This window comes from Tubulanus polymorphus, chromosome 2 (assembly GCF_964204645.1).
Source record: "Tubulanus polymorphus chromosome 2, tnTubPoly1.2, whole genome shotgun sequence".
Lineage (NCBI taxonomy): Eukaryota > Metazoa > Nemertea > Palaeonemertea > Tubulaniformes > Tubulanidae > Tubulanus > Tubulanus polymorphus.
This window is the reverse complement of record NC_134026.1, coordinates 5839807-5866309: the sequence shown is the minus strand read 5'-3', so window position 1 is coordinate 5866309 and position 26503 is coordinate 5839807. Positions and strand designations below refer to the sequence as shown.

The following is a 26503-nucleotide window of genomic DNA, read 5'->3' as shown; positions in this document are numbered from 1 at the left end:
ATTTGATGAAAACAGAAATGCCCAAATGTTAAGATCTTGATTTATTTCACACAGCCCGAATACTATAAACGTATCAATAACCCAAAATTACTGTGAAAATAGAGAAAAATTGTTTTTTTTTAGAAAATATCGACGTTTCATCTCAATACTGCAAAAACTTCAACAGTTCATGAATAAACGGTCGGTTACTTTCCCAAGACGATCTTCTCGAGTAAGGCGAGGCAGTCCACTGGCGCTTTACATAAGATTAGCTCGCGGTGTTCGTACGATTTAGAATGACCAGTCCTTTGATGATGAATTTCGGTATTCGGTGTTTATCACAATCGGGTAAGTTTTGAAGAGGTAACCGACCGGGTCTATTTTGATTCCTTCAAATATTAGACAAGGAGGAGCTTTTTGGGATCCGATGCCGGGTACAAATTCAATACAATGAAATTTTATTGTGAAAGGTGTGATCATTGATTGGGCTTAATTCGATTTATTTCAGTGTCTAAAGGCAATTTGGCCAGATGGATGGTCCAGCCTACCACTCAGTATAAGGTAGGTTTTATTTTGGCAACTTGAAGCTGAATATTGAAAGGTTTATCTGATACCCTTTTTATTGAGTACCGGTCCTTAACTAACTAAAGCCTTTTTGGCCTTTTGATCAAATAGCAATTCTCACCTTCCAATGTCTATCATATTCAATTACAGATTGGTATTCGCACTGCAATCACGCTACCAAATCAAAAGAAAATATTCAAGAGAGACAAACCTCACGTCAACATCGGAACCATCGGGCATGTCGATCATGGAAAAACCACTCTCACCGCTGCTATAACTAAAAGTATGTTTTCATAAGTTGAAAGCTTTCTCGGGCGAGTTGGCTACAGGAGTCCTTTTCCTGCTAGTGGAACTAAGGATTAGTGTCTGTCGTGGTTAGATTAGGCACATTACCAACACAGGGTCCCTAAGACAAAAACTCTATCGAAAAGGAAAATGCTGTTATTTTGAGCAAAATGCCCAAAACTCCTTTAAAAGTTCCTCAATTTTGAGAAATAGGCAATTAGAAACTTTTCTAGTCTAGTTTGTAGATGCACAAACAGTAGACTGTACCTACATCAGTAGCCTGCAGTTGGGACCAGGATTTTTTAACCCTGGTTACCAAATTAGACATCGAGTTTAGGTAGTGTATATTAGACTGCGCTTTCAAAACCACCAAATTAAAAGTTCACTGAGAACACAATAGCCTACCAATTAGGAGGAGTCTACTGTAATTGGTATAAAGTAATGATGCGGAGACTTGCTTGAAATTTTTATTTCTCCTTGAATACTCCTTATATCTAGGAATGACTGATCTGTAGGGACCCTGTTTAAATTATTCTTGACTTGAAGCATAAACTCCCATCGCCTGGACTTGTTTCAGTTTTATCGTCTGGCGGCAAAGCTAAATTCAAGAAGTACGATGAAATTGATAACGCACCTGAAGAGAGAGCGCGTGGAATTACGATTAATGCAGCCCTTGTGGAATATTCAACTGAGAACCGACATTATGGACACGTCGACTGTCCGGGTCATGCCGATTACATCAAGGTCAGTGGTGGATGGTCATTGGTTGATTTAGGAGATAAATAGAAGAAGCAATTTTGAAATTTACCTTAGTGCTAAACGATAGGCTTCTCTAGAATATAGCTATTTCCCAGCATTTGGTTTGACTAAACGTCAGTAAAAGGTCGTAAGTAGTTCCACCCCTCCCTATTTTATGAAAGGCAAATTCTAAAGCCAGTACTTGGATGATTGGCAATGATAGCATAGCCCTACTAGCATAGTCATTGTGGAATCGAATAATCTCAAAACTGAGTCTTGAAAATGGAAGTGGTCAATTAGAAAATGTAATTTAATTAAATAATCTTTAAAAACGAACATAGTTTTCTTATTTTTCAGAATATGATCACTGGTACAGCTCAAATGGATGGTGCCATTTTGGTTGTGGCTGCCACTGATGGTCCTATGCCACAAACCAGAGAACATTTGCTATTGGCGAAACAGGTTAGTATGAAAAACTGAATGAGTTAGCCAATCAATTCGGTTAAAAGCTCATAATTTTGTGTTGATTGTCAAATGATTGAAATGTAGACAAATTCTACCTTTCCTTACATTTCCATGTACGTGTAAGTTTCTGTTGTTAATTCTTTTTTTTTTTGGTAAAAGTTTTCTCTAAAACTCTTGATTACAGATTGGAATAAAGAACATTGTTGTGTTTATAAATAAAGCAGATGCGTCGGATGAAGAAACGTTAGAATTGGTAAGTTGTTTGTTACGTAATCATTGTGTAAATCTTCAATGAAAAATGTCTTATCTTTGAAACAATTTTCTAACAGGTTGAAATGGAAGTTCGAGATCTTCTGACTGAATTCGGTTTCAACGGTCAAGAAACTCCAATCATTATCGGCTCTGCATTGAACGCCTTAGAGGTACTTATTTTTTATTTCAGCTCCTGTAGGCTGCAGTAAAAACCTGACTGCTGTAATCCAGATTTTGATCTTACCTCAACATTCAGTCCGCAGTCCAAATTGATTGTACATAGAATATGGTTTTTAATGCAAATACTCCCAAGTTTTGCTGTTTCGAGTGTGTAAACTAAGGTTAAATGATCCATTCGGAATCTAATGAAATATCCATCATTTCGAACTTTCTTGCAGGGAAAATCTGCAGAAATGGGAGAAAACAGAATTCATGATCTGCTGAAAGAAGTGGATTCATACATACCGACACCTGAACGAGACCTCGATCGACCTTTCTATTTCCCTATTGAACAAGTATTCTCAATACCAGGTACCGGTCATAAAAAAAATGTCTTAATTTCAAATTGCATCTTATAGACGAGTGTTTAATACAAAGCAGATTCCAGTGATCCAGTTTGGACCTAATTCTAGCCATTGCTTGTAATAAGCTGCGTTGAAAGAAATGAAAACCCTCAATGATGAAATAGATATTTATTTGATGTGACGTTTCTCGTCTACACTAAGACTTAGTGTAGGTTATTAAATATACTGAAAATGATTAAGCAGTTGAGGTGCGTATAGATAAGAAAAGCAGTTAACGTAGCTACCAAAAGAGAAGGACGACTAAGTTAGATCAAGTCATCAAGAAATCAAATAAATGTCTATTTGATAATTGTGCAGATTATTTCTATGGCCACATTGGAAATTATGATTTCAACAAGGCTCAATTGATGTTTATGAATTAACATCAGGGGTATGTCCCGGGGGGACTTGCGAGATTCGTACAAGTCCATCAAATTTGCCCTGTTTAGTTTTGTCAACGAAGATAATTGGTTCATAATTCAGTGCGGGAGTATACCCGATATTGCATTTTTGGACATCAAAGTGCCCTCTTGGGATGTGACGAGTTAATCAAATTTGGCCTCTGTATCTGCCCCTGAGCATTCACAGCAAAATTGTTGAACTCTGATGATGGCGTTGGCGCATTTTTGTTCATTGTTCCGCAATTTTTACCTTGCAGGTCGCGGAACTGTGGTCACAGGTCGACTTGAACGCGGCGTTATCAAAAAGGGCGACGAGTGCGAAATTGTGGGCTTCGATAAGATTTCGAAAACGACCGTGACGGGAGTCGAAATGTTCCATCAGACACTGGACCGAGCCGAGGCCGGAGATCAACTCGGGGCGCTCGTTCGTGGTATAAAACGTCACGAATTGAGGCGGGGACATGTTCTCGCGAAACCCGGATCAACAAAACTTCACAACAATTTTGAAGCTAAGGTAGTTTCCAGATATGTCAATGGTTGCGTTATAGTTAATGTTTTCTTTGGGAATTTGTTGTCCGATATCCAGAAATAGTTGGCTGTACGAGGGGAATGGCATGCATGTACAGTAGACCTAGCTGTTTGGGATCTGCACATTATTTACAAGGGCGGATCCAGGGGGTCTTGTGAGACTTGTCCTACCACCTGAGAAATGTCATCCCCAAAATTTTATTGTTGGGATTCGATGTTATGGAGGATAGTAATTGTAAAATGCTTATATTAGATTCATTCGGCCGAATTATTATCACTCTGATTTTAAACCTATTCGAGGATGAAAATTACTTAATTCAAGTTGTAATTGCTTAGCTTGGACATAATTTGACAAGTGTGAGATCGGTATAGTCCAGTAGAATTTTGAACTGGAGATAATCCTTTAGATGATACTTGTCCATAAATGAGATGAATAATGTCATTGTGTTCTAGGTTTATATGCTAAGTGGTGATGAAGGTGGTCGAAAGAAGGCTTTCCTTACCGGGTTCCAAACGCAAGTTTTCAGTAAAACTTGGGACGTTCCCGCCGCACTGACAGTTACTGGAAAGGAAATGCTGATGCCCGGAGAGGACAGCCCGGTGGAATTCACTTTACAAAAAAAGATGGTAAGTTTATACAAGACCATTCTGTTTTATGTACTGGCATTTTATTTTTGACAGGATTTAGATCCATAATCAGTACATTAGCTTCGGAAAATATTCTTTAGGTCTTGCAATTACACCATCCGCCATCATTCATTGACATTAAAATTCAAATTTATTTCATATAGTCAAGCTCGCTTAAAATCTGGTATCTGCATAGTCTGATAAAATGTTTTGGACCATTTTCTATGTTTGCAATGTAATGAATTTGTTTCCTAAGTTGGATTTTCGCTTAAATCACTCTAGGCTTATCTATATAAAACCACTTTTCCTAGAATGAGAGTGATTTACTAAAATGACTTTCCGGTCATCATCCAGTTCCTTTGGAAGTATTCTGAATCGCGCCTTTGTCGTATCTCTTTCAGGCGCTCGAAGACGGTCAAAGATTTACGATGCGATCGGGTGAAGGTACATTGGGATACGGCGTCGTAACAAAAATTCTGCCAGACGCCGAATACGCGCCGGGGAAAAAGAAGTGAGAATCGCGATCGAAATAAATTAATCACTAAGGTGGATACAGCATGCTGCCGTGTTTGTTTAGAAAAAAAGTCTCGTGCTAAAACGAACAATGTGGACATATTTGAAGATAGTGACTTGATATAACGATGAAAAAAATTATGTGAACCGTTGCGTGGTACAATTTCTATATAGGAGATCATTGGAATATTTCTTTGTATGGATATAAAGCGTATCTACCAATGATTTTCACCATCTTTTGAGCCATTCGATGAATTTGTAAGTTAAGAAATATATGTGGCACTAATAAAGTAGAGTAGTTCTCGTCATAATTGGTTTTATCCATTTTATCTCTGTTCGATTGGGTGAAGATTGTGTTTGTGCTCTTATCGATATCTAAAGGAATAGTCGATGTTTGATTGCTCAATCCACGGAAGATCGATATGCAACGCTGATGCTGCCCCACTATACCATGAGGTGCTGCCGCGATGCTCATCGTAAGCGGAATTTTCGTACACTAACAGGAACCAACTCTGGCAATCAACGGACATTGGCTCTTGATTTTACATTTCAAAAGTTGATTGTTCTATATATCAAATAACGTATGTCTGATTTTTCACAATTAAACATGAAAGTGTAACTAGATTCGATACAAATTTCGCTAGGAGTAGTGGTGGTAGCAGCTCGATTGCCACAGTCGATTCATGTTAGTGTATAAAACATCCGCTAACGTTGAACATAGAGGCAGCACCTTGGTGTAGTGAAGCAGCGCGTTGATCTCTGAGACCGCTTGTCCCCTCACACTCGCAAACATCATGAGACTAATCGATGGCCTGGCTTGGCCTGTTATCAAAAACGGCCCCTTATTTTGCGGTCTGCTGCAACCGATAAACTTGTTGCAAGCAGGCTGCATTTGCCTTACGACATAAGCCCGCGAACTTGTTGTACGTCCCAATCGATATTAGAATTAGAGCACACTCGATATAGAACCGTAACTTTGATTTAGCTCGTTATCTTCAGGCAAGATTGACTCGATTTCCAACGCTTCCGACTTAAGTTCACGATTTGGCGAATGGTTTTGCATGACGCTATTTTTCGACGTTTGCAGTTCACTGTCGTCACTGATTTGTTGAACAACGCCATTATTATTTGTCTTAATAGTTGTAGCCGAGCTTCCGCTCGTAGTTTTACGACGCCTTTTACGTAGATACCACGGTATTATGATACTATCGCTGTCCGCGCGAGACTCTCGCCCAAAACTGCATTTATATATCGCCATACGTATTCTAAACACGGCGAATGTGACTAGATGAGATACGGGTGACACAACTAGCACCAACAGTAAAGAGAATCCGGCTACGGCTCCCTGGTTGCCCCAGGTGAAATTTCGGTAAAGGAAATCTTTCTCTTCGGGTGGAATGTCAGAAAAGCGGTCAAAAATAACGGAAAATATGACGAATATCGTATGGAATATCATCGGCTGATAGGCGTGTTGATACCGCACCGGGTTAGCGATGATCATCAAGTCAATAATGACGTATACAGCGTTAAAACAATGTATCACCAGCGTAACTGGATCTATCTCACCACCTGTAAAGGAGAAAATTAAACCTTTTTACAAACTATCAAATCTTGTTCTTTCGGTAAAGAGCTTCTCTTAGGGTTAATTCCAATCAATATATTTGTTTATTGCTTGGCCAGACCATCGTATTTTGAAGATGTTACACAATTTTCTCACGGGCTACAGAGGTCCTCGAATATCAAAATAATGAAAAGAAGTAAAAAGTGTTATAATTGATCTTCGATAAAAGAAAAGCATGCTGCCTTTAAAAAGATTCATTTGGGACTCGCTAAAACTTTACCCTATCAGGTCAAATCTACAAATCAAATAAATAACGGAGACACTCCCTATATTTCGAGATAAAAAAAACCCACTTTATCCATATCATATATATTTGACTTTGTTCAGCCGTGCATATTTGCGGGGAAACTTGATTTATGTTTTACCTCGATAAGTAAGTGGCCAGTATAGGACGACTACCCCTATCGCACCGGCGTTCGATATATTGCTGAAAACCCATAGAATCTTTAGTTGTCGTGGTGTGATGTAATGCCAGTGATTTCGCAGACGACCTAGAATGGAAAACCCAAAATACACAGGAAGGGGTGCATTCCAACATAGGGCATGTCATAGCTTAATTAAAAGGGCACCTCAAAAGAAAGCTCCTTGGAGAACATTTTTGGAAATCAATGAATTTAAACTTTTTTAGGTATCAGCTTTGATATTTCTCACTTTCTATTGAAATTTGACATTTTAGGACTGGTGCGCACTCCCTGCACCCTCCCTTTGGATCCGCCCTGATATGATAAGATTATTTATGAAGAACAATTGTAGGACGAAATAATAATGCATCAAGTCAGACTTAAGTCAGACTTTACTTATCAATCCGTTCTACCAAGGAACAAGTAATTGGCTATTAGCCATGTTTTAGTACAATCAGTTATTTTGACTAAGTACATTTTCAGTACTAGTAATTTACGTTCGAAAGTTTTAGTGCTGGTGTCCATGAGAGACTGCTCGTTGCGTGTAGTGTTGTGCGACAAATGATCGGTCAAGGGAACTTTGCTGACTCGCCAAAGTATCATCATATCAGTTAGTGCGATGGCTCGTAGAGAAACTTATATATTTGAAGTGAAAACTCACATTGATAAAGAAAAACTTAATGAGCATTTGACGTTCCGAGCCAATTCTATAGGCCATTTTCAAAAAACATTTTTATTAGACAGTCATTTGTTAGTGGAAACCAACAGGGGACATATCGTAGCCATTTTCGCTTCACCAGGGTATGGGGGGAATGAAGATAGATCGTGCTTGGTACTAACCTCCCTTTGTCTTGTGGTACACTACTAGTACAAGATGATAAGTGCACGTCAAAGTCAACATAAGAAAACACCAATGGGCTAAATAAAGGTACCACCTTTCGCTATGTTTCCAACCATCTTCAATCCAAATAAAACTTAAAACGATCCACGTCAACGTGAATGAAGCCGTCAAAAATCTGTACCCTATGTAAACAACTGTCGGCAAACCCCACTAAAAAGATAGATACATTTAATCAAATGTTCATATCGAAAAACAAAACCCTTTGAAAGAAATTACAGGGAAACCTAATTATTGCGTTTAGTCGGATCGGCGAAAGTCAGGCAATCGCTTGTCGGATGAATATTGACGGTCCCGATTTTTCCTTCTCTTTTTTCGAAGAAATGTATATTCCAACGTCGGATTATGTAAATCGTAATCTCGTAGTACTACAGTGAAAATCACTCCACGAAAGTCAAAGGAGTATTTTCACCCCATTTCAGTTTGAATTTCCCCCTGTTTTTCCTGGCTTGAAATCGACGATGCATGTCACAGTCGTTATTTTAGTTGTGGTTAGTGATGTAAAAAAAAATAAACCCGAAACATTTTAGATCATTTCTTTAGATGTTGATTTGATTTTTCCGTTTACAGAAATTAATTCTCAAATCGTAGTCCCGGTCGTTATTTTCGGAAAAAGGTTCGAAATTCGACTTATTCAAAGTTGGACTTTTTTTCCAGTTCGGAGGACTTTTCTTGGTTCCAAAAGATTCGACGTACACAACGTTTATTGTACTTTGCCAGGGATCGTTTACATTTCTGTTCAGGGATTCCGTTTCTGGTTTCACACAGAGTTAGAAATCTTGAAGTGAACTACGTACTGTAACTATTAATCTCATGGTATTTAGGCGAGGTAAAAAGTGTTCTTTGAAATCTGTCAACTTTGCATGATGTTTGATTCTTGAGGCCAAAAATCAAATCCTCTTGACACCGACCAGTTCAATCCAAATTTTTATCTAATCCGGATACTAAAACCTACCGTATACAAAGTATGTTCAATCGAGATTATCCGTAAACCGGATGAATTTTGTTCGCCCCAAATGATCCGAATAAAGCGGGTTCTACTGTATCAGAATACTGATCGGGACGGGAACTTAATCCGATCGAAATATTGTAGTGATTATAAATTAGTTTTCTTTGTAATCTAATCTTAAATGCACTGCTACATACCTGGTCGGTTATAAAATCGCTGTGTTCAGGGTGATTAAGCGACAAGTGTGTTCTCTGCATAATGATCAAACGTAATATGAAAACAATTTCCACAGAAAGGAGCTTTTGATATATGTACTATGAATCGGGAACCTGATCAAACTTCATTGTCACCGATTACTGACAAGAGATCCATACAGTGTCTGGACATACATTGAGTTATATGCCAGAAATGTTTTGAATGTTGACGTGATATCATAGATAAACTGGTAATCTATTCGGGGCCGGGGCAGTGTTTTTGGAAGTACGTATAATCTCGTGTAATTCATGAGACCTCGGTCAGCTCGTTAAGTATGTACACACACGCTACTACAAGGAGTGCGTGAAGAACTTTGTCACTCATTACGAATTAAATTTGTGATCACGTGTAGCAATCGAAAAATGAATATCGAAAGTTGCGACAAACCGTAACAAAAAAATTCACGCGGGCTTCGAGGCATCCACGTGTTTCTCGCTCGATTGACTACGGGACGTTACGGTCTGGTCGAGTCCATACCTATGTCGTTAGAAGTAGCCCACAGCTGAACCTCGTTAATACGATAAGACGAAGCCTTTCTATTACGATGATTTCCAGCATGTCTAAGCTAGGATATTTGTATCAAACAGAGTTGCCACTTATGTGAAGCTAAGAATCCGGAAAATAAGTCGGGGGTCTGGGAGGGGGCCCTCCCCCAAAAAAGTTTTTGAAATTAGAACGCCAGGTCCAGGAGATGCGTTCTGGCGCAATACGCGTTATAGGCCTCACTTTCATTACCGCCTATAGATCTTTTTTTCAAATAGCGATTGGTTCCGTCAAATACACCTCATGCATAAACCAGAGAGCCAAAAAACAAACGAAGCGTCAATCGATTTCGATCGTCGCGTCATCTTGGTTTAATCGTGTACTGCAGGGTTGTTGCCACTACGTGGCAGCACAATACGGCTTTTTCGAACCCTCTACGGAGCCGTCACGTTTTGATGTTTAGGGTCGAATCCCGAATTGATTTAATTTTTTTCGCGATGTTTTCTTTTGTGGTTATTTGACTTCTCGCGAAAATCCGGAAATGAAATTGGATTTTTTTTAAATCCGGAATTACGGAGAAATCCGGAGAAGTGGCAACACAAATCGAAATTTGGATAATACGAAACAACCTTTTTTGATACGACGATTTCACTTTTGCCCAAAAGATTCGTATTAACGAGGTTCCCGAGGGCCAAATTGAATCCTGTCAAACAATAAACATCACCCGCCCGGAAAAACTAAAAAGCAAATCGTTCGTACAATGTACGATGTGCAGGCTAAATATGAAACATTCCATGTAACTGATTCGTTTTTATTTTGACAAACATTTTGAGCTTCTGCGAATAGCTTCGCGAAAAATCCACGAGGCCGCAGATCAGTGATATTCAAATCTGTTTCGATGGCAGATGGCGTGGTTGCTCGTGCAATGCATTTCGTCGAACAACCAAAACTACCAGTGTAATCGGTTTAGCACGACAGAGTTACTCCTTACATAAAAATAAGAATTGACAGCAGCCAAAATAACGATTTAGACCAAGCTATAGTAAATGCTGTTAGTTATTTTCTCATTTCATGGGCAGTTTCGGTTTTCGATTAGACTTCTTTTGGCGTAATTCTAGACGACAGAAAACGCACAGCGTGATATGATCAGACTCCGCTTGCGACATCGAAAACGGTTTACCACATTCGTGACAAGTGCTGATCTTTAAACCGATACTTTTCTTATTTTCCAAAACGACCGGTAAGCTCTCGGTATTTTCAATATCCCACAAACGAAGCGTCCGGTCTTTCGAGCAAGTGACGATCCATTTTTGATCCCTGCTCAGACATACGTCCTCGACCCAGTCGGTGTGTCCTTGCAGTTTCAATTTCATCATATTATTTTCCATATCCCAAACGACGACGCTCTGGTCGTAAGAAGCTGACACAAGAAGCATTCCATCGGAGCTAAATTCGCAACAACTCACGCACCCTTCGTGCCCTTTCTTCAAAGTAACCGGCCCTTCGGATCGGTACATTCCCGTCGATATATCCCAAACTTGTATCTTTTTATCCCAGGACGCCGTCGCGAGGCTTCGTTCGTCCTGCCGCAAACTCCAATCGCTGATGACGTTATCGTGTCCTTGTAACGATATCGTGTTCTGACAGGACCTGATGTCCCAGAATTTGGTCGTCTTGTCCATCGAGGATGTGACTATTCGATCGTCTTTCGGGCTGAATCCGCAGCTCGTTACCGAACTCAGATGTAGATTCTTAATCTCGTGAATCGGTTCCGCGCCGAGCCTCGTGTCGAACATCTTTACTTTATAATCCAAATCCGAAGCGGAAACGACGTATTTTCCGTCGTTGGAAAATTTACACGACGTAACGATTCCGTTGTGTTCGTCCGACCATAAAATATTGCCCGTCTCAACGTCCCACAGATGTAATACTTTATCCCAGCCAGCCGTGACGAAGCGATCATTTCCCGGATTCATATGAGCCGCGTTGATGTACATATCGTGTCCTCCTTCGTACGATCGAATAATGCTTCCCGTATGGAAGTCCCACAACTTTACAGATTTATCGAAAGATGACGTAAAGATTCTCTGATCGTTGAAGCATAGCTGACACGTTTTGATTCCGTCTTTGTGGCCTGTGTAGACTCGTATTTTCACTTGTGATAGAGAAGTGTCTTTATTTTCATCATTTCCTTCTGAGGAACCCTGATTCTTCTGCTGCTGCTGTTGATGTTGACGTTTTGACTCTCTTTGCAATTTTAATAGTCGTCTTCGTTCATTCATAGCTTCTCTGTTCATTTCGTTCGTGATTTCCACAGCTATCGGATCGATATTATTGTCCGGATGAGCCATTATTGTTATCGAAATTATTCCCAGTGATAAAACGGGTTAAAACTGCAATTTCTCAGCTGCTGCCGCAGATATTGTTTACTCGTTGCTAGGAGTTAGGCAACAGTCGCTGGAGGTTGTGAAACAGCCATAAGTGTTTATGCGCTTACAATACACAGTGTATGGCAGTACACAATGTAAGGTAAATAACGCCGAGATTTCCACGCCGTTAGTCGTGTTAAAAGTTTCCACTACAGTCTGTTGTCAAATTCTAATGTCTAGAGTGCTGCTAGCCAATGACTTCGCGCGAACCAACTTGGGTGCTAGGATATACCCTGACAGGAGCACAACGCATTGAAGGGTACTGTGCCGAAAATGAGCAAGAACACTGGCCGGGCCTGAACAATTTTGAAATTTCAGTACAATTTCTACAGTACGGAACGCAATTTACAGGCACCTCCAAGAGAAATCTAAAAGAAAAATTGGCCGTTGTTTTATAAAATGGCACGGGAATAACCTCAGTGTCGATGTACTACGGTCGGGCACCAGGATCGCAGAGCGACGAAGAGATCACTTTGATCACAACCGCACTTCAAGGGGACCTGTTCCTGTTCTCCCATTTTTTTCATGAAAGCATAAAACCTCGTAACTGATTTTATGACATACTTGACCTGGGCGAGATTCATCTAGTTTATTCACCGGCATACGATAGATTCAATGTGGTATGGGTTTTTAACTTAAACCCAGACAGTCAACCGTTATCAGATCAGGGTCGTTTCTGATCTTCACGCGGATGATTTTTGTGTTATAAAGCGACAGAATTTCCGATCTTTACAGATTCAAATGGAGTTTTTGCGTGTATCAAACACTTATTTCCGCGTGCTTGTAGTCGGAATAACATTATCACGAACATGGCCATGTTTACACGTAGCTTTTGGCATTAATCATCCGAAATCTACAATCTACAATGTGATTCTAGTAACTATTTCTCAACGTGTTGATCGTAAAAATTTCTGGTTGAAAATTATGCAGTCGTTTCGAAAAGAATCGTATATATTAGTGGTTTTTTGTTGTTTTGCTTTAAGCTTGATTACAGCTGTTAACCTCATTCATGCGCTAGAGCAATGAATCGCATTTTCATTCATTAAAAACTCTCTTCGCGTTGATGAGTTGACGCAATCTGTTACTGCTACCGAATATCACTGGTTAAGTTTAAACTTACTGCGAAGCAAAACAAATACAGTATATGTTTAGTTCGTCTGCTATACCTTTCACCTGTTCACGCTGCAGACACCTGGCTTCTCCAACCCTCTCTCACCCTCTCTCTCTCCCTCTCTATTCTCCCATTAGGTTTGTGGTCCAGATTTCGCTGTATATTTCCGACTCTGATACCTTAATGCGGTTTAATTCCACGGGTATGCCAAGAATGCATACTCTTGTCTAACATATAACACAACAAACGTAGAATTGCCTGAAATATCGAATCATTTCATTCTAAATGTGAAACTCACAAAAACTTTTCGAAATATCACGGGTCAGCTATTCGACAGTGGGAATCCGTAAATATTTCGTTTTTCTTTTTTGTTATCATTTATTTTCATCAATATTGACAAGTTTTACTAAACCTCAAAGAATTCCATTCTGGATTTGATTCAACCCGATTTTAGTGGGGAATCTGCGTTGAGTTCATCTGATCGTCTCTGACGACCGACAATTTCATCAGCTACAATTTTTTCAATACCTTTATGGCGATAAAAGAAAGGTGCATCTTCTGCAGATGTAGCGATCACCGAGGCGGTTAACACCAACATCACCAAAACCAGCGACAATTTCATTTTCGACAAGAGTGGGAATGCACTACTAGTAAATCTGAAAGTTGTTAAAGCAAATTCTATAATTTCAAGTAGCAAAAGGTGTTCATGTCCTGGTTTCTGTTTTCTGTTTTATCCATCATTGCCATTATCAAATCCATTCTCGTTCGTGCGCAGATCGGCCGAGTCCAAATTTATGCTTATTTCCCCCATACTCGTTTGTATTTTACTTGATTGTTACCAGCTTCGCTTTACCGATAAATAATTACCAAAATGTAGAGGATATGCGTTATGTCATCGTATAAGATTTTTTGGCAAAATGAACACGGCAATGTAGGTGAAATGAATACTGTGATATATGAAGCTAAGACAACACCCCACAAGGATCAATCAATCCAGTAGCTGCGTAACAAAGTGAATGTGACCTACGACGTTAATGAAATTGACGCATCATTCGACGCGTCAGAAATATTTCCATTAACGTTTTTTTTGATGCATCAAAAATGCTGTTGTTGATTTTGACAGTATCCATGTTATAAATAAAAAACGACGTATTTGTGAAGTCAATCACTCTGAAGATGGAAGTTCCAATGCAAGAATACGAATTTCAATGATACAACGATATTAGGGATAATCGCCACGTATTTCTGAAAGTAGCCGTGAAAGTACGTTCGATGTTTGATCCCTGTGTTAATTACGGTGGGTTTTTGTCGTTAGGTAAATGTCGATAACTAATTCGGACGATATTTTGTACTCACCTTTCTCGAGATGTAGTCGTTTTCTAAATGAAAGCCAACCCAGACGTGTTATGCAATCAGTGCTGGATTCGTAAATATATTGCCACATGTTTCATCGTTAAAGTTTGTCTCAATTCATGAATATATTTATTTTCTGATGCAATGCACAGATATTAGTTTTTGTTTAAAAAATGAAAATTCATACTTTTGTACTGACGATCGTGTGTTTTCGTTGTTTTTGTCAACTTATGGCATATTCTAAAAACCGATTGAATATGAAAATCAGACAAAGCTTCCTCGTTTTATGTCCTTATGATTTTACTTGGTAGAAAAATAGCATTAATAATTTTCGATTGAATGTGAAGTGAGGTGACATAGTGAAAAATGTTTTGAGTGAAGAACATAATTGGGAAATTCGGTTACGGTTCATTCAAACAATCTTTCAACCAGCATGAACCGGCTATTTTGGTTTGTTTTAACCGCCACGGAAAATATCAAAAGAAAACATATATGTGTCAACAAAACAGTTTCCTAGGCTACTATACGTTACCACGTTGACATCATATGATAGAAAAACCAACATTAATTTTATATGCACGAAACAACGGACACGTTGAGGACAACTTTACAGATACAAACAGTTGAAATCACAGGAAATATGTGTCATCATTCACCTTACTCATGAAATATATTATTCTGCTGAAAAAAGCCAATTTGAAAAAAGGAAATGTGAATTCAATTGATCTTTCCCATATTTATTCATTGTTTTGCGGAATGAATTGCGGGATTCATGGTTTTACTGATCATCTGGGACAAATGTGTCGTTTCCGTTGATTATGTAATTCAAAATTTGTCCAATTAACTCTATGAGGTCTGATGATTTCATTCCTGTATCAATTTCGCCGTCAGTGTCGCCGTCAGGAGAAGTTTCGTCTGCGGTTGCAATCACCAACGCGGCTGCCATCAGCATCACAGAAAACAGTGACAATTTCATGTTTGACAAGTGAGAAGGAGTGTGGATGTGCGCTGCAAGTGAATGGAGGCAATTGTACAAGTTTACCAAAAGTTCGAATATATTGCGATCATCCGATCTGATTCATTATCTATTTTGGAATCCGTTTTGCCGCCTGTTTTAGTGAATGAACCCCCGCTGGTAAAATGTGCCCATGTCACTAGCTATCCGCCCAGAACAGCTTTTCATTGAACTTCGTTGTTCGGTACGGCAGAAGGGCCCATTTTATGATAGTTTCATTTGTTGTGATAAAAGGAAATACCAATAGAATTTTAAGGAACCTTTATATCTTATGTGCAACGGCCCCAGATACGAAAACCTATCAACGTTATCACAGCCCAAAAAAAACATTTTGTGTAATTGACGAAAATTCTTCACTCACCTCTTATTGGGATGGTTGTCGTTCACCGAATGAGATATTTAGATTTTTCAGATGATAGACACACACATCTGTATTATCTGTATCTGTGTTAAATCTTCAAATTTCAAATTTTTAGCAATACTAATTACTAGGGACTGGTTTTATAGACTGGTATTATCATTAACCCGGGGGTTAACTCAATTTAATATGAATTGAGTTAGCCCCTGGGTTATAGATAATACCAGTCTTTAAAACCGGGCCTAGACGGTACATGATTAACAATTCGAAATATCGTTTGATTATTCCGAAGGATTATCACTAATGGCCGCAATCTAATTGAATAATACATAAATTACATAATGTATTTTTGATAATTTAAATTACTAACTAATGCAGTATTGTGACTGCAAGAGCAGCTAACCCGCAAAGCAGCTACTGCCGATTTTCTGTAGATTTTATATTTCTTGGCCACTATACGTTACCACTGTGACACCACGCGTTTCAGAATAGTATAGTAACCATCGCGCATCAGAAAGAAAAAACAACACCGACTAATATGCAAATCAAACAGAATACGAATAGACCAAGTCAAGTCACGTCCTGGTTCTTGCGGTACTGAACGGCAGGAAAAACTCGCTTAAACATGAAAAGTGCACTTGATACGTAAGGAAGAGACGATGGTTAAGTTTAACAGGGGACACGTCTAGATTTTGAACTAGTTTCTTGTTGACCTTTTGCACTAGCAATAGAAACTTGCGTCTTTAACGTATCGTTTCAGCTGAATTCTACCTGCCATCGGAACAACTTATCATTATCATTTGCTGTAATATTCGTCTATTGTTCTTATTTTGTATGACCTGAGTTCGACTGTCTCCGTGCGGCTAGGCTATTAGCTTCGTTAGTCGGGGAGGCGTTCATATCGTTTGTCATTATTTTGCCTCGTCTCACAATGGGTTCATTTCTCCTGATGAAACCATTACGTCACGTCGTCATCTTTGTCTCGAAAATCATTTGTGAATTTTCATATAATATACATGCATCACGTCGAACCTAACAAACGGTGCCAATGCATAATGAATGATTTGCCGCGTAATTCATACTGTAACCGACCTGCAGACTATATTAGGTATGGCGCCATCCGGCGTCTGGGGCTGTCGATACAATGAGTTTTACGCTGGTACACTCGCTGGAATGATATTTTTTTACCTTTTTTTTCAAAATGACATTGGAAGGGAAATGAAATGCCTAAGGTAACACTTAAGAAGAAAATAGAAAACACCCTAATCACCTATGTACATGTATATACGATACATGTAATGATTGTGCAGTAATCTGTAACTGTAGATCAACATGGAATTGGTATGTAAATGAAGCCCATGCTTTGGCGCATCTACCAAACCCAATGCTATTTGGCTGTATTTGTTTTCCCCGCCAAGCGTAATTTTTCTAACTGTTGCTTTTTTCTGCGACACCCTGTTGATAGATGAATACCCAGGTGGTCATAGTGATTCAGTGTAACTTTGGAAAGTAGCGGACCAACCCTTGTAGTCTCGTGATGTAAACTGCAGACAGCTAAATTATATTTGAATATATCACATTATGTTATTGTTAGGTATGCAGGCAAAGCACGATTTAGAGAAAAAAAAACTCCAACTGTATTCTATTTTTCCAGCGATATTAGCACGTTAACCCGCAGCGTTGAATGCGAATGGAGGAGTCAGCACACGTCCCCTAACAAGCTAGTCTGCTCTACAGTAAAACACTGTCATCACTATTTCTATCTGTCTCCGCGGGCAAATATTCCTCTCGATCCATCGGCGTCATTCCACATAAAGCGTTTCCATATTATCAATAATTTGCCCGGTCGGGGGTATTTCGTATGCGGCTGTTTTCGCGCATGAATCGAACTATCTAGCAGTTTGTTTGGCGCAGATACGGCCGCGTCGTTCGTGTCCCCGCTGATCTCAATCGAAAAAAAATCATACCGACTACAATAACGCGTCCCGCTGGTACTCGGGATACGTGTACTGCGCGCGCTGTTGAGTTGCTCGTTAACCCTACCCAAAACGCAAATAGCATTCAGGGTTCAGCTTCGTTGAGAAATAGCCCGATGCGTCGGGCTACACATCCATGATATGCACCACCAACTCTTAGAATCCTCAGAGATTATCATAGATTACAAGATCAGCTTAAGTCTCTTGATCTAAAAGGGGCTTCGGGCGCTTTTCGAGTACTTCGCCCACTTCGGTGTGTATTGCCTCTGCTAGTCGCAATTGAGTGTTGCAACTGGCGTCACTGGCAGCCGTATGACGGTCGTTAAACGAGTCCCTGGCAATGCCAAGAGAAAGAGTCGTCGCAGAAAATGGTCGCAGTCGCGTTGCGTCCGAAGTCGACATGGGGTCGTCTCGCTGCTTCTTGGACCCAGGGTACGTGTAGGAATTACACAAAATGTTATTTAGACTAGTCGCTTGAGGCGAAAGCTTTCTCCTTAGAGAGTCGATCTCTGCAACTGCGGCAAAGACAATTAATCCATTATTTCCACTAAAGCAATCACTTGTTGTTAAGCTTGTTGAATCCAGTCGCTTTCTCCGGCGCTTTTTCTATCAATTTAATCAAATTGACAGAAGCGCGCTTCTTGCAGATAGATTGCTCTAATCCTGTTTAAAAGCCCTACATTCTCGTATTAAACTGAATGTATTTCCCGTTTGAAATACGTAAATAAAGAAATACGCGACGAATGAGCTGATTGAATAGGCAAATACTGTGAAGATCGGTGAAAGGGTAGGAGAGATTTAGGAGGGTCTGAATGAGGCGAGTGATATAGAGTAACAGCAGTAGTTTATTTCAAATTGCTGATTTATACTAGTGGTCATTCATTTATTACGTACGCATTAAGGGAGGGGGAGGGGTCAGTGCAATTGCGTACTGTAATGCTTAATGTTTATGAGAAAATGGCCGATTTTCAAATTTTTAAATTGTGTGCGTACGTAATGAAGAAATGATCCCCTAGTCATTGTCGGATAGTGTATCGACAATCCCCCTCCACCAGAACGAGAGCCGTAAACAGTCCGATCGAACTTCGGTTTTCGTAGTTAGTCGAATCATCATTATCATTCGCTCGGAAATTATTGTTAATCCGACGCGATTGAGCCTGATAGTTTCCATAAAAATGCGTAAGCTTGAACTATAGTGCTGCCGTCGATTATTAGTTCCGACCACCGTATTCGACTTATAAATCCGAAAACTGAAATTCGCATTTGGTTTCAACGTAAATCACGATCAAACCAAATTTTGCCCGGCGAATGCATCTTACAAAGAATATGAGACATTTCATTACGTTCGTAGCCCACTAGTCAGACATTCTTCGTCCACTTTATGTAGCAGCAATTCTGTCAGTTTATAATTCACTACTTTTGCATATCTTGCTCAAGGGATGTATGAAAATGTATGATACCTATGGGACTTTGCCTGACAAATCGATTCGGCTTGATTGTAAACAGTCCTTATTGTATACGCGCTACAGTTTGGGCCGACAAACAAAACCTCCGCGTCAAACCCGTCGGTCATTAAATTTGAACTCCTTGATACTGTAGTACAGCTCTTGCATCCGATTAACATACGCTCTTATAAAATTTTTGTCTACGACACTATTCAATTCAAAGCACAAACTAGACATTTTCGCGCCGAGCAAAAACTGACTGGAAAATCTGATAAATGCTGAAATTTGATGAACTCCCGAGCGGTTTGCTCGTTTATCTCGTATTGAAGACTAGCTGACACGTCAAATACATTTCGCTTTCGTTTCACCAGAAGCAATTTACTAATCAGAGCACGTTACATAAAAGAGCTAACTTTTCCGGCGCGCACTTCAGCAACAGGGCCGCGGATGAAACGTTTGAATAGGTTCGTTTTCATCAATCGGCGCCAATCGAATCCGAAGCTTGTTGAGTCCCAGTGTCACCGGAATTGGCGAATTGTTTTCTGATTATCTGGAAACCGACTGTTCATCAGTGGGATGTGCTATCGTTGCTTCTCTCATTTCCTTTCCTGTCATCGCTTAAACGCAGTTCATTATGAAAAAGCGTAATGTTGAAAAAAGATTTATTCGTTTCTGAAATTGAGTTCCTCCATTTCCCATTGCTCTTCGCTCATGGAATGTTGATTTATCTAAAGAAAATGCCGTTTTTCATCTAGAGGATTGAATTCACACATCTGTTGTTTGTTCTTGGTTCGAAAATTTGAAACGTTTGTTCATCTATTAGTTTTATTCTTTTCACTTAAACCAAGCATTGACGAATGATGCCAGACTCTAGGCGAAAGGAAATTCGAAGAGCACATCTCCTCCGCAGCCTAGCCTACGAATAAAAAGCCCATCGTCGACGAAACAAAATCGAAAAGAAGCGACAGAAAGGGAGTCAGAACACTTCTCAAATGAAAGGCGTTCTTCTGATGCGGTGTCACTGCTGCGCGCTTCATCGACATTGAGGGGATTGTTTTTTCTTAAAGAAATATTACAGCGCAGCGTCAGTCTCTAGAGGTATGGCATTTCGAAAATTTTCGAACAAGGCGATAAAGTTGCAGTTTTTGCAGATGCTAACAAACCTAGTATCGACGACTAGGCAGTAGTAACCAACGAGGTGGCTTGTTATGTTACTTTGAAACCTTATTTCACAGTTCAGTATTCGCCGGATACACTGATACAATTGATTCGTAAAATACACAAAGGCAGTTTTCCATGGCTAAACAATGCATATACATGTTCATAACGTTCTTAGTTTTGATTAGGAAGCGTCATCGATGCCTATGAGGGCATGTGTATGGGGGGGGGGGGTTGGCAGGTCGGGGCTCGTACGTAGGAGACCTAGCGTTAGATTTTCAATTAATGACCATTCGATATTTGCGAACCGCAAACCATACGCCAGTATTCTAACATATAAAAATGTATTTTAATGTACAGCGTAGCATCTTCTCATTCTATATGAATATGAAGAAGAATGATGATGAAAAAAACAAGATATTGGCAGATTGGTGAAACATCTGAAAAACATACCGGATTGAGAAATGCAACTTGCCGTGCATATTTTCATGTTGGATGCATTCACATAAGAATAGATGTGAATCATGAAATAAAGAATGCAATGTGACCTTATCAATTAATCACTATTAACAGCGAAAATAGATAAGAAATATTTGGGATTAAATAAGCAACGTATTCCTATTTCATGAATATTCGATTGTTGCCACACACATTTATAGCAAATACTGTATATGTAGCTCATAAAGACCATAAATATTTTCCTTCTAGAATACAGTTACATATTATCTGAAGTAATATTTTCAATCATCGTTATGCCGTCGTTTGGTCGAAATATATCAAATCACACAATTAGTATTTGCTGTATTGCTGTAAATGATCACAATAACAGCGACTGGATATCCCGTGTTAGGCTTAACCCACGCAAAATGAACAAGATTCTAAGCAAATATTACTTCCTGGTTAGAACAGTTCATCGGGCCAAATTAGACGGTTCAGATGATATTTAGTTCAATTAACGGCCATTAGCAGCCGATCATTTTTTTTTCGGTTTTGAAGAAAATGCAACTTAGTAAAATTATAGAGCATTGACTGAATATTTTAGGTCGTATGGAATTTCGGAACATCCCCCGGGCTAATAGATGTTACTCAAAGGTATTGGTTAAATGACAATTCTGATAAAAGATCATTAAAGCAATTTCAGTTCTGGATGAATTACTTGGGGTTATTTTCGCATTCAAAGTCCATTCCGCTCCAGAAGGTCCGATATATCAAACGGAATGCGAAAGTTAGTAGACAGAAATATAGCGTTCATTTGACGTGAATAATTCGATTTTATAAATTTACTTCGGTCTTACAGACTGGTTTGATTGCAATATCGTGATTCCTGGGATTACAGAGCTCGCAAGTTTGTCCGCTGTACGAATGAATAAATAAAACCCGGCGAATCAATATGAAATAGTCGAGAAAATCAATGGGGAATTTTATTTCATTTCCTGCATGTATCCGAGCAAAATTGTTTTGATTGAAAGGAACACGAAGCGGTATAAAAGAATGAACTAAACGATATAGCGGTGAACATTGACAGACTACAATGACAGCTGTCATAATCTATCGATACAAAACAAAATATTGTAGTTCTGCTTATTATTAGCGATTCGAACTAGATTGAACTAGATTGCGTGCTTTGGGTGCAGCGACGAATATTTCAAGCGTCCGTACTTTCGAGAGATTTCTTTTTATTAATTCTCCTGACATCTGGACTGTATCGTATCGTATCGTTTTCGCAACCAACGAGAGGCATTTTTATGCCTTATAGGTTATCTGTCTATGTTGTAGTTTATGTATTTCAAATTTTCGAATAAAGCAGACGAATTTCACGGAAGAGTTTTGCAATTCCGATTCAGTATAAATACGTAGTAATACGATAAGTGTCATTTGCCAAGTGCCGCTGACGCTTTGATCGAAGGTTTATCAATCAAAATGTTGCAGCTTTTATTCAGAATCTTCAGTTTTCATATCCATGGTTATTCTATATGATAATCAACCCAGACTAGGTATTTTAGTCAGGTCTTTTAGATATTTCTTCGTTTTTGAATGGAACTATGCACTCGTTCCTAGTCGTTCTTTGCGCACATCGACGACATCCGGGACCGAAAAGCATCCGACATCCGGGACCTAAAGCTATCGTCTGTCTTGTTCGGATCGGTGACAGCGAATCAAAAATTGCGTATGACATCTAGAAATATACTCATCGCTTAAAATGTCGTCGAAGCCCCGAAGTAAGAAAAACAACTATATACGTACGTTAAGAAAAATCCATAAACCATCCACAGATTCGACAGAAAAGATATAGAAGCTTTCGAAAAAGGTTAATGTTGCACGTATAATTGATGAGTGTTATCCTGACTATGTGTTTGTGTTGGCTATTTATGACTTATGACTTGAACCACCGCGGGAGAATCGCTTCTCTTTTATAGCAATGGGACAAAATATCAGAGAGACGATTCAGTACAGGGACAGTTTGAATAATGCGTATTGAGGAGGAGATGGACTCATCACAGATATGTATCGGGTCGATACGAAAAGCCGCGTCAAACTACATCCTCGGTAAAATGAAGACGCCTTCGGAATTCGTACGATGAAGCAAAACTAAGTCTCTCGGCGTATACGCGCACATACACACGTATACTTCATTTCCCGAATTGAAATCGTTCTGAAAATATTCAACGCAAATTCGATTTCGCCTTCGTATAATTGAATTAAACGTATACCAAGTATAGGGGAAAACGATGTTCAACCTTCGGATGATTATACCGCCGTCCGTATCTTTCCAAACTTAAAAGACTCACTGATATTATCAGACTCTCGGAATGCATCCATCAGATTGCGTCAGTGAGTAGCTCTGAGCGCTTTCTTTCTGAGCAGCAATACTTCGACCTGGATGCCGAAAGTTGCTAAAAATCGAAATTAATCAAGTCGCGCTATGAATTATTCAAATTTTTCGTATTCAGTGCACCACTCGCCGGATCCCTCGAGTTCGTCCCTGGGGGTGTCGATCTGACATGCGCTGAATGAACTAAAGGGGCGATAGAGATGGCACGAGAGAGAGAGAGAGAGTGTGTTGATACAACAATACGTTCAACCTAGGTATGAAAATACCCACTACACGGTCGCAATACCGCGTGTTAGACTGTTGCGTTTTGTATGCCTGAGGTTGCGAGGACAGTCAGTTCTTTCGTTTCAATTCTATTCCATTAGATTAGACAATTTATTAAGTCAACATTGATAAAAACGGAATCGATAATAAGGTTGCGAATGACTGAAAATGAAAAACGACTTAAACTCTTTAATCCGTGCGTGCGCGTCTGCTCGGCGAAGAGGCCTTAAGTTCGTGAGACCGAAAGCGTAGTGTGTGAATAATATCATTTGACAAATGCACCGGGTTTTAGAATATTTCAGTCACGGTGCGCACACTCATACGGACTAAGATAGCGAAAGATACGTATCCCCTGATCGAAATGAATAAAACCTGATCTGAGTCGTCAAGATGACGGATTGAATTTGATTTATTTTCTCAGGAGAGAATGGAAATATTAGTTCATGTTTTCCACCGACAGCGGCGTTTTCTCAAAAGCATAAATAAGCGATTTGCGATAACTGACGATACCCGTCACACTACATCCGTGATTGATACGTAGTTTACGACTAAGCAAACTTGATAAATCTACTCTTTATGTAAAAACGTGGCGGGCGAACATCTTTAAAATCTATTTATTTAATAAAATACCAAATCTGTCGACTACACATGCTCTGCAGAGAGTCTACATTCTGTGTTTAGTCAATATTTGTCGTTTTCGGTTTTTCAAACTTTTTAACGCCGTCAAAACCGTTACCATAATGTCTGTATATACATTGATACCTAGTATGCATTATATAAGGGGATTTGTACGAGTCAATGTGCCCTACGTCACCAATATTGGCGTTTCAAAATGACAATCACAATTGTGAATTTTGGCGTGCATTTTGTAGTCAAATACATTTCATAACTCGGATTTAACTTTCGATAGATTTGTAAAAAATTTTCGAGGATTTGCACTACGTCATCAATATCGGGGATAGACTGGTTGCCGGTCAATTCAATTCAATCATCGATATTCAAATCCAAAATAACAGTACCTGGGTATTAGTAATCTATAAACAACGTAGACTGTCGAAATATCTACGAAGTCACACACGTGCATTTTACGTTTCTATAATGTATAGGCTTTAATTCTCTCATAAATCTAAACAAGGTACTCCAAAAATATGACATAGACATGTTGATGTATGTACCGATTGATATATGCATATACATATATACCAATCTAAATGTTGGGAATAGATATCATACTCCATTACTATATCAATTAAACCTGCAACCCGACACAGCCTAATGGTCGGTAATTATTTTTTACGGTCCATATATCCGATTTCAAAAATCGTTGTGCGCTTCGGGTCCTTTTTGGAACTGCATGATGTCGAAAACTGCGAATACCAGAGGCTCTGAAATATAAGAAGTACATGAGAAGTATATTATGAAAATTCTATAAATATATAGATATGCATGTACATTTGCCATTAGAAAACTATTGTTACTTCGAGGTAAACGGTTCGTGGTGAATATGCTTATATTTAGATGCTTTTGTAGTTTTGATACTCGTTACTATTTATTAGAAAATATCAAATTTGTCTTAAGGCATCGTTTATTGAATGAGATAGCTCTTAACATACGTATCTATGTATATTGTATGCAATACTGTGTACGATATCTGCGGCGGTGAAATCATTTCGATTTTACAGGATTTCTAACCTGGTGATCGAATAATATTCGACCACGTGTTGAAGAAGATATGACCTCTGGACACGTTCCTCTCAACCGATCCGAGATAAGATTCCCTCGTTTTATCTGTTTTTGTGGATAACAAGGTTCGGTGTCCATTAACGCGCAGGTTGTAGGTTTCAGCGACCCGATGCCGATTCAAGCTATACGTATTAAAAGCACTTAAGCAGACGGCATATCGACGGCTGGGTTATGCGCGGACTAATTGCGAATGCACCTCGTGCGGCGAACTGCGGCTTGCGTGGAAACCATTCCGGGTCTAACCGTGACTCTGAAACTCACAAGAAAAATCGGAAACGATTTAGCGGGAGTCTGATGTTAATTACACCGCGGGCGGCGAAAATAGATGGAACTGACTTAAAAAAAAGCAAACCCACATCAGTCAGCATGTGCAGAACATTATTAAAAGGATGGTTCAGATAAAAATACCGAACCGTTCTGCTGCCTGTTGTACACGCGTTAGAATGAAACTTTGACGTTGTTACGCAATTCGCGCAGTTGTTTTTCTTTGGTGTTTTGTATCGTTACAAAACCTTAGGCCAAGAAATAACATATGTTAGTTTTTTCTTGTCTTACACTTTACTTAGATGAGTATATTCATAGTAAATAGATACGGAAAACTAAAAGCAGTACGCGCGAAAATGTATTACGGTCAAAAATATCAGCATGAGCGAGCTCGATACGGTTTTCTGGTTACGACTTCATCCAAAATCTAAAAGTATGCGCGTATAATAAACTATCACGCATGAATGATTACCAGTTATCTGTGTTTATATACACGGAGCAACTCTATATATCATGGAATAAAACAATACCCTGCATTTAAATCAGAAAATAGAAATGGTTTTCGTTGCGTTAATCAAATGTATCTTCGCGTTGTTAATACTGTCGTCACTCCCAACATATCGCCAATTTTACGGACTTAACAAATTTCCGCCGATTTTGCTGTTCAGCAAACTGTGATGAAACATTTTTTTACTAGCTTTTCAAGTGCTCACACGAGTGTTGAATTCACATCCGAGTATCTTTTGAAATTTCTCACGACAGAAAATGCAAATCGAGGCGGTTTTATTATCTGTGAATTTTCCAGGATGGCAAAAAGTATCTTTTATTCGTTTGTGCGTCTTTTTTCCGAGCCATTTTATGGTTGCCTTCGGTGATAACAGCGGTAACATCGCTACAAGAAGCATCAACGTCTCGGCAGCTGCCTTGCAACTTGTCAATACGACGCTTTTTAAACGCAAAAATATTCCAATATTCAGAATATTCAGTACAGCAAAATGCCGATACAGCATCAGAAATATGTATTAGTGAATA

The 26503-nt window shown here is 39.2% G+C and overlaps 3 protein-coding genes across 3 annotated transcripts; 1 reads left to right on the top strand and 2 right to left on the bottom strand.

Annotated features, from left to right (window-relative positions):
• Positions 1-204: 204 nt before the first annotated feature.
• On the top strand, positions 205-4943 carry LOC141900590 (elongation factor Tu-like). The gene is made up of 11 exons (XM_074787560.1): positions 205-327; positions 488-540; positions 694-826; positions 1406-1572; positions 1924-2028; positions 2216-2284; positions 2361-2453; positions 2682-2814; positions 3505-3761; positions 4229-4402; positions 4804-4943. Exons 1-11 carry the CDS (start codon positions 276-278, stop codon positions 4915-4917), a joined length of 1350 nt encoding a protein of 449 aa, XP_074643661.1. The 5' UTR covers positions 205-275; the 3' UTR covers positions 4918-4943.
• A 261-nt stretch (positions 4944-5204) lies between these two features.
• On the bottom strand, positions 5205-9174 carry LOC141900591 (protein rolling stone-like). The gene is made up of 4 exons (XM_074787562.1): positions 8982-9174; positions 7778-7988; positions 6902-7027; positions 5205-6484 (listed from the first exon to the last, which is right to left on the bottom strand). Exons 1-4 carry the CDS (start codon positions 9039-9041, stop codon positions 5862-5864), a joined length of 1020 nt encoding a protein of 339 aa, XP_074643663.1. The 5' UTR covers positions 9042-9174; the 3' UTR covers positions 5205-5861.
• A 1162-nt stretch (positions 9175-10336) lies between these two features.
• LOC141899817 (WD repeat-containing protein 88-like) lies at positions 10337-12232 on the bottom strand. The gene has a single exon (XM_074786364.1). The coding sequence runs from the start codon at positions 11871-11873 to the stop codon at positions 10587-10589; it is 1287 nt and encodes a 428-aa protein (XP_074642465.1). The 5' UTR covers positions 11874-12232; the 3' UTR covers positions 10337-10586.
• Between the last annotated feature and the right edge of the window lie 14271 nt (positions 12233-26503).

Coding starts and splice junctions, on each gene's coding strand:
- LOC141900590 (XM_074787560.1), top strand. CDS start 276: ATGACCAGTCCTTTGATGATGAATTTCGGTATTCGGTGTTTATCACAA. Junction 541..693: donor AGCCTACCACTCAGTATAAG/GTAGGTTTTATT, acceptor ATTCAATTACAG/ATTGGTATTCGCACTGCAAT. Junction 2,454..2,681: donor CTGCATTGAACGCCTTAGAG/GTACTTATTTTT, acceptor ACTTTCTTGCAG/GGAAAATCTGCAGAAATGGG.
- LOC141900591 (XM_074787562.1), bottom strand. CDS start 9,041: ATGCAGAGAACACACTTGTCGCTTAATCACCCTGAACACAGCGATTTT. Junction 7,028..7,777: donor GTACCACAAGACAAAGGGAG/GTTAGTACCAAG, acceptor TTTCCATTCTAG/GTCGTCTGCGAAATCACTGG. Junction 6,485..6,901: donor CTGGCCACTTACTTATCGAG/GTAAAACATAAA, acceptor TCTCCTTTACAG/GTGGTGAGATAGATCCAGTT.
- LOC141899817 (XM_074786364.1), bottom strand. CDS start 11,873: ATGGCTCATCCGGACAATAATATCGATCCGATAGCTGTGGAAATCACG.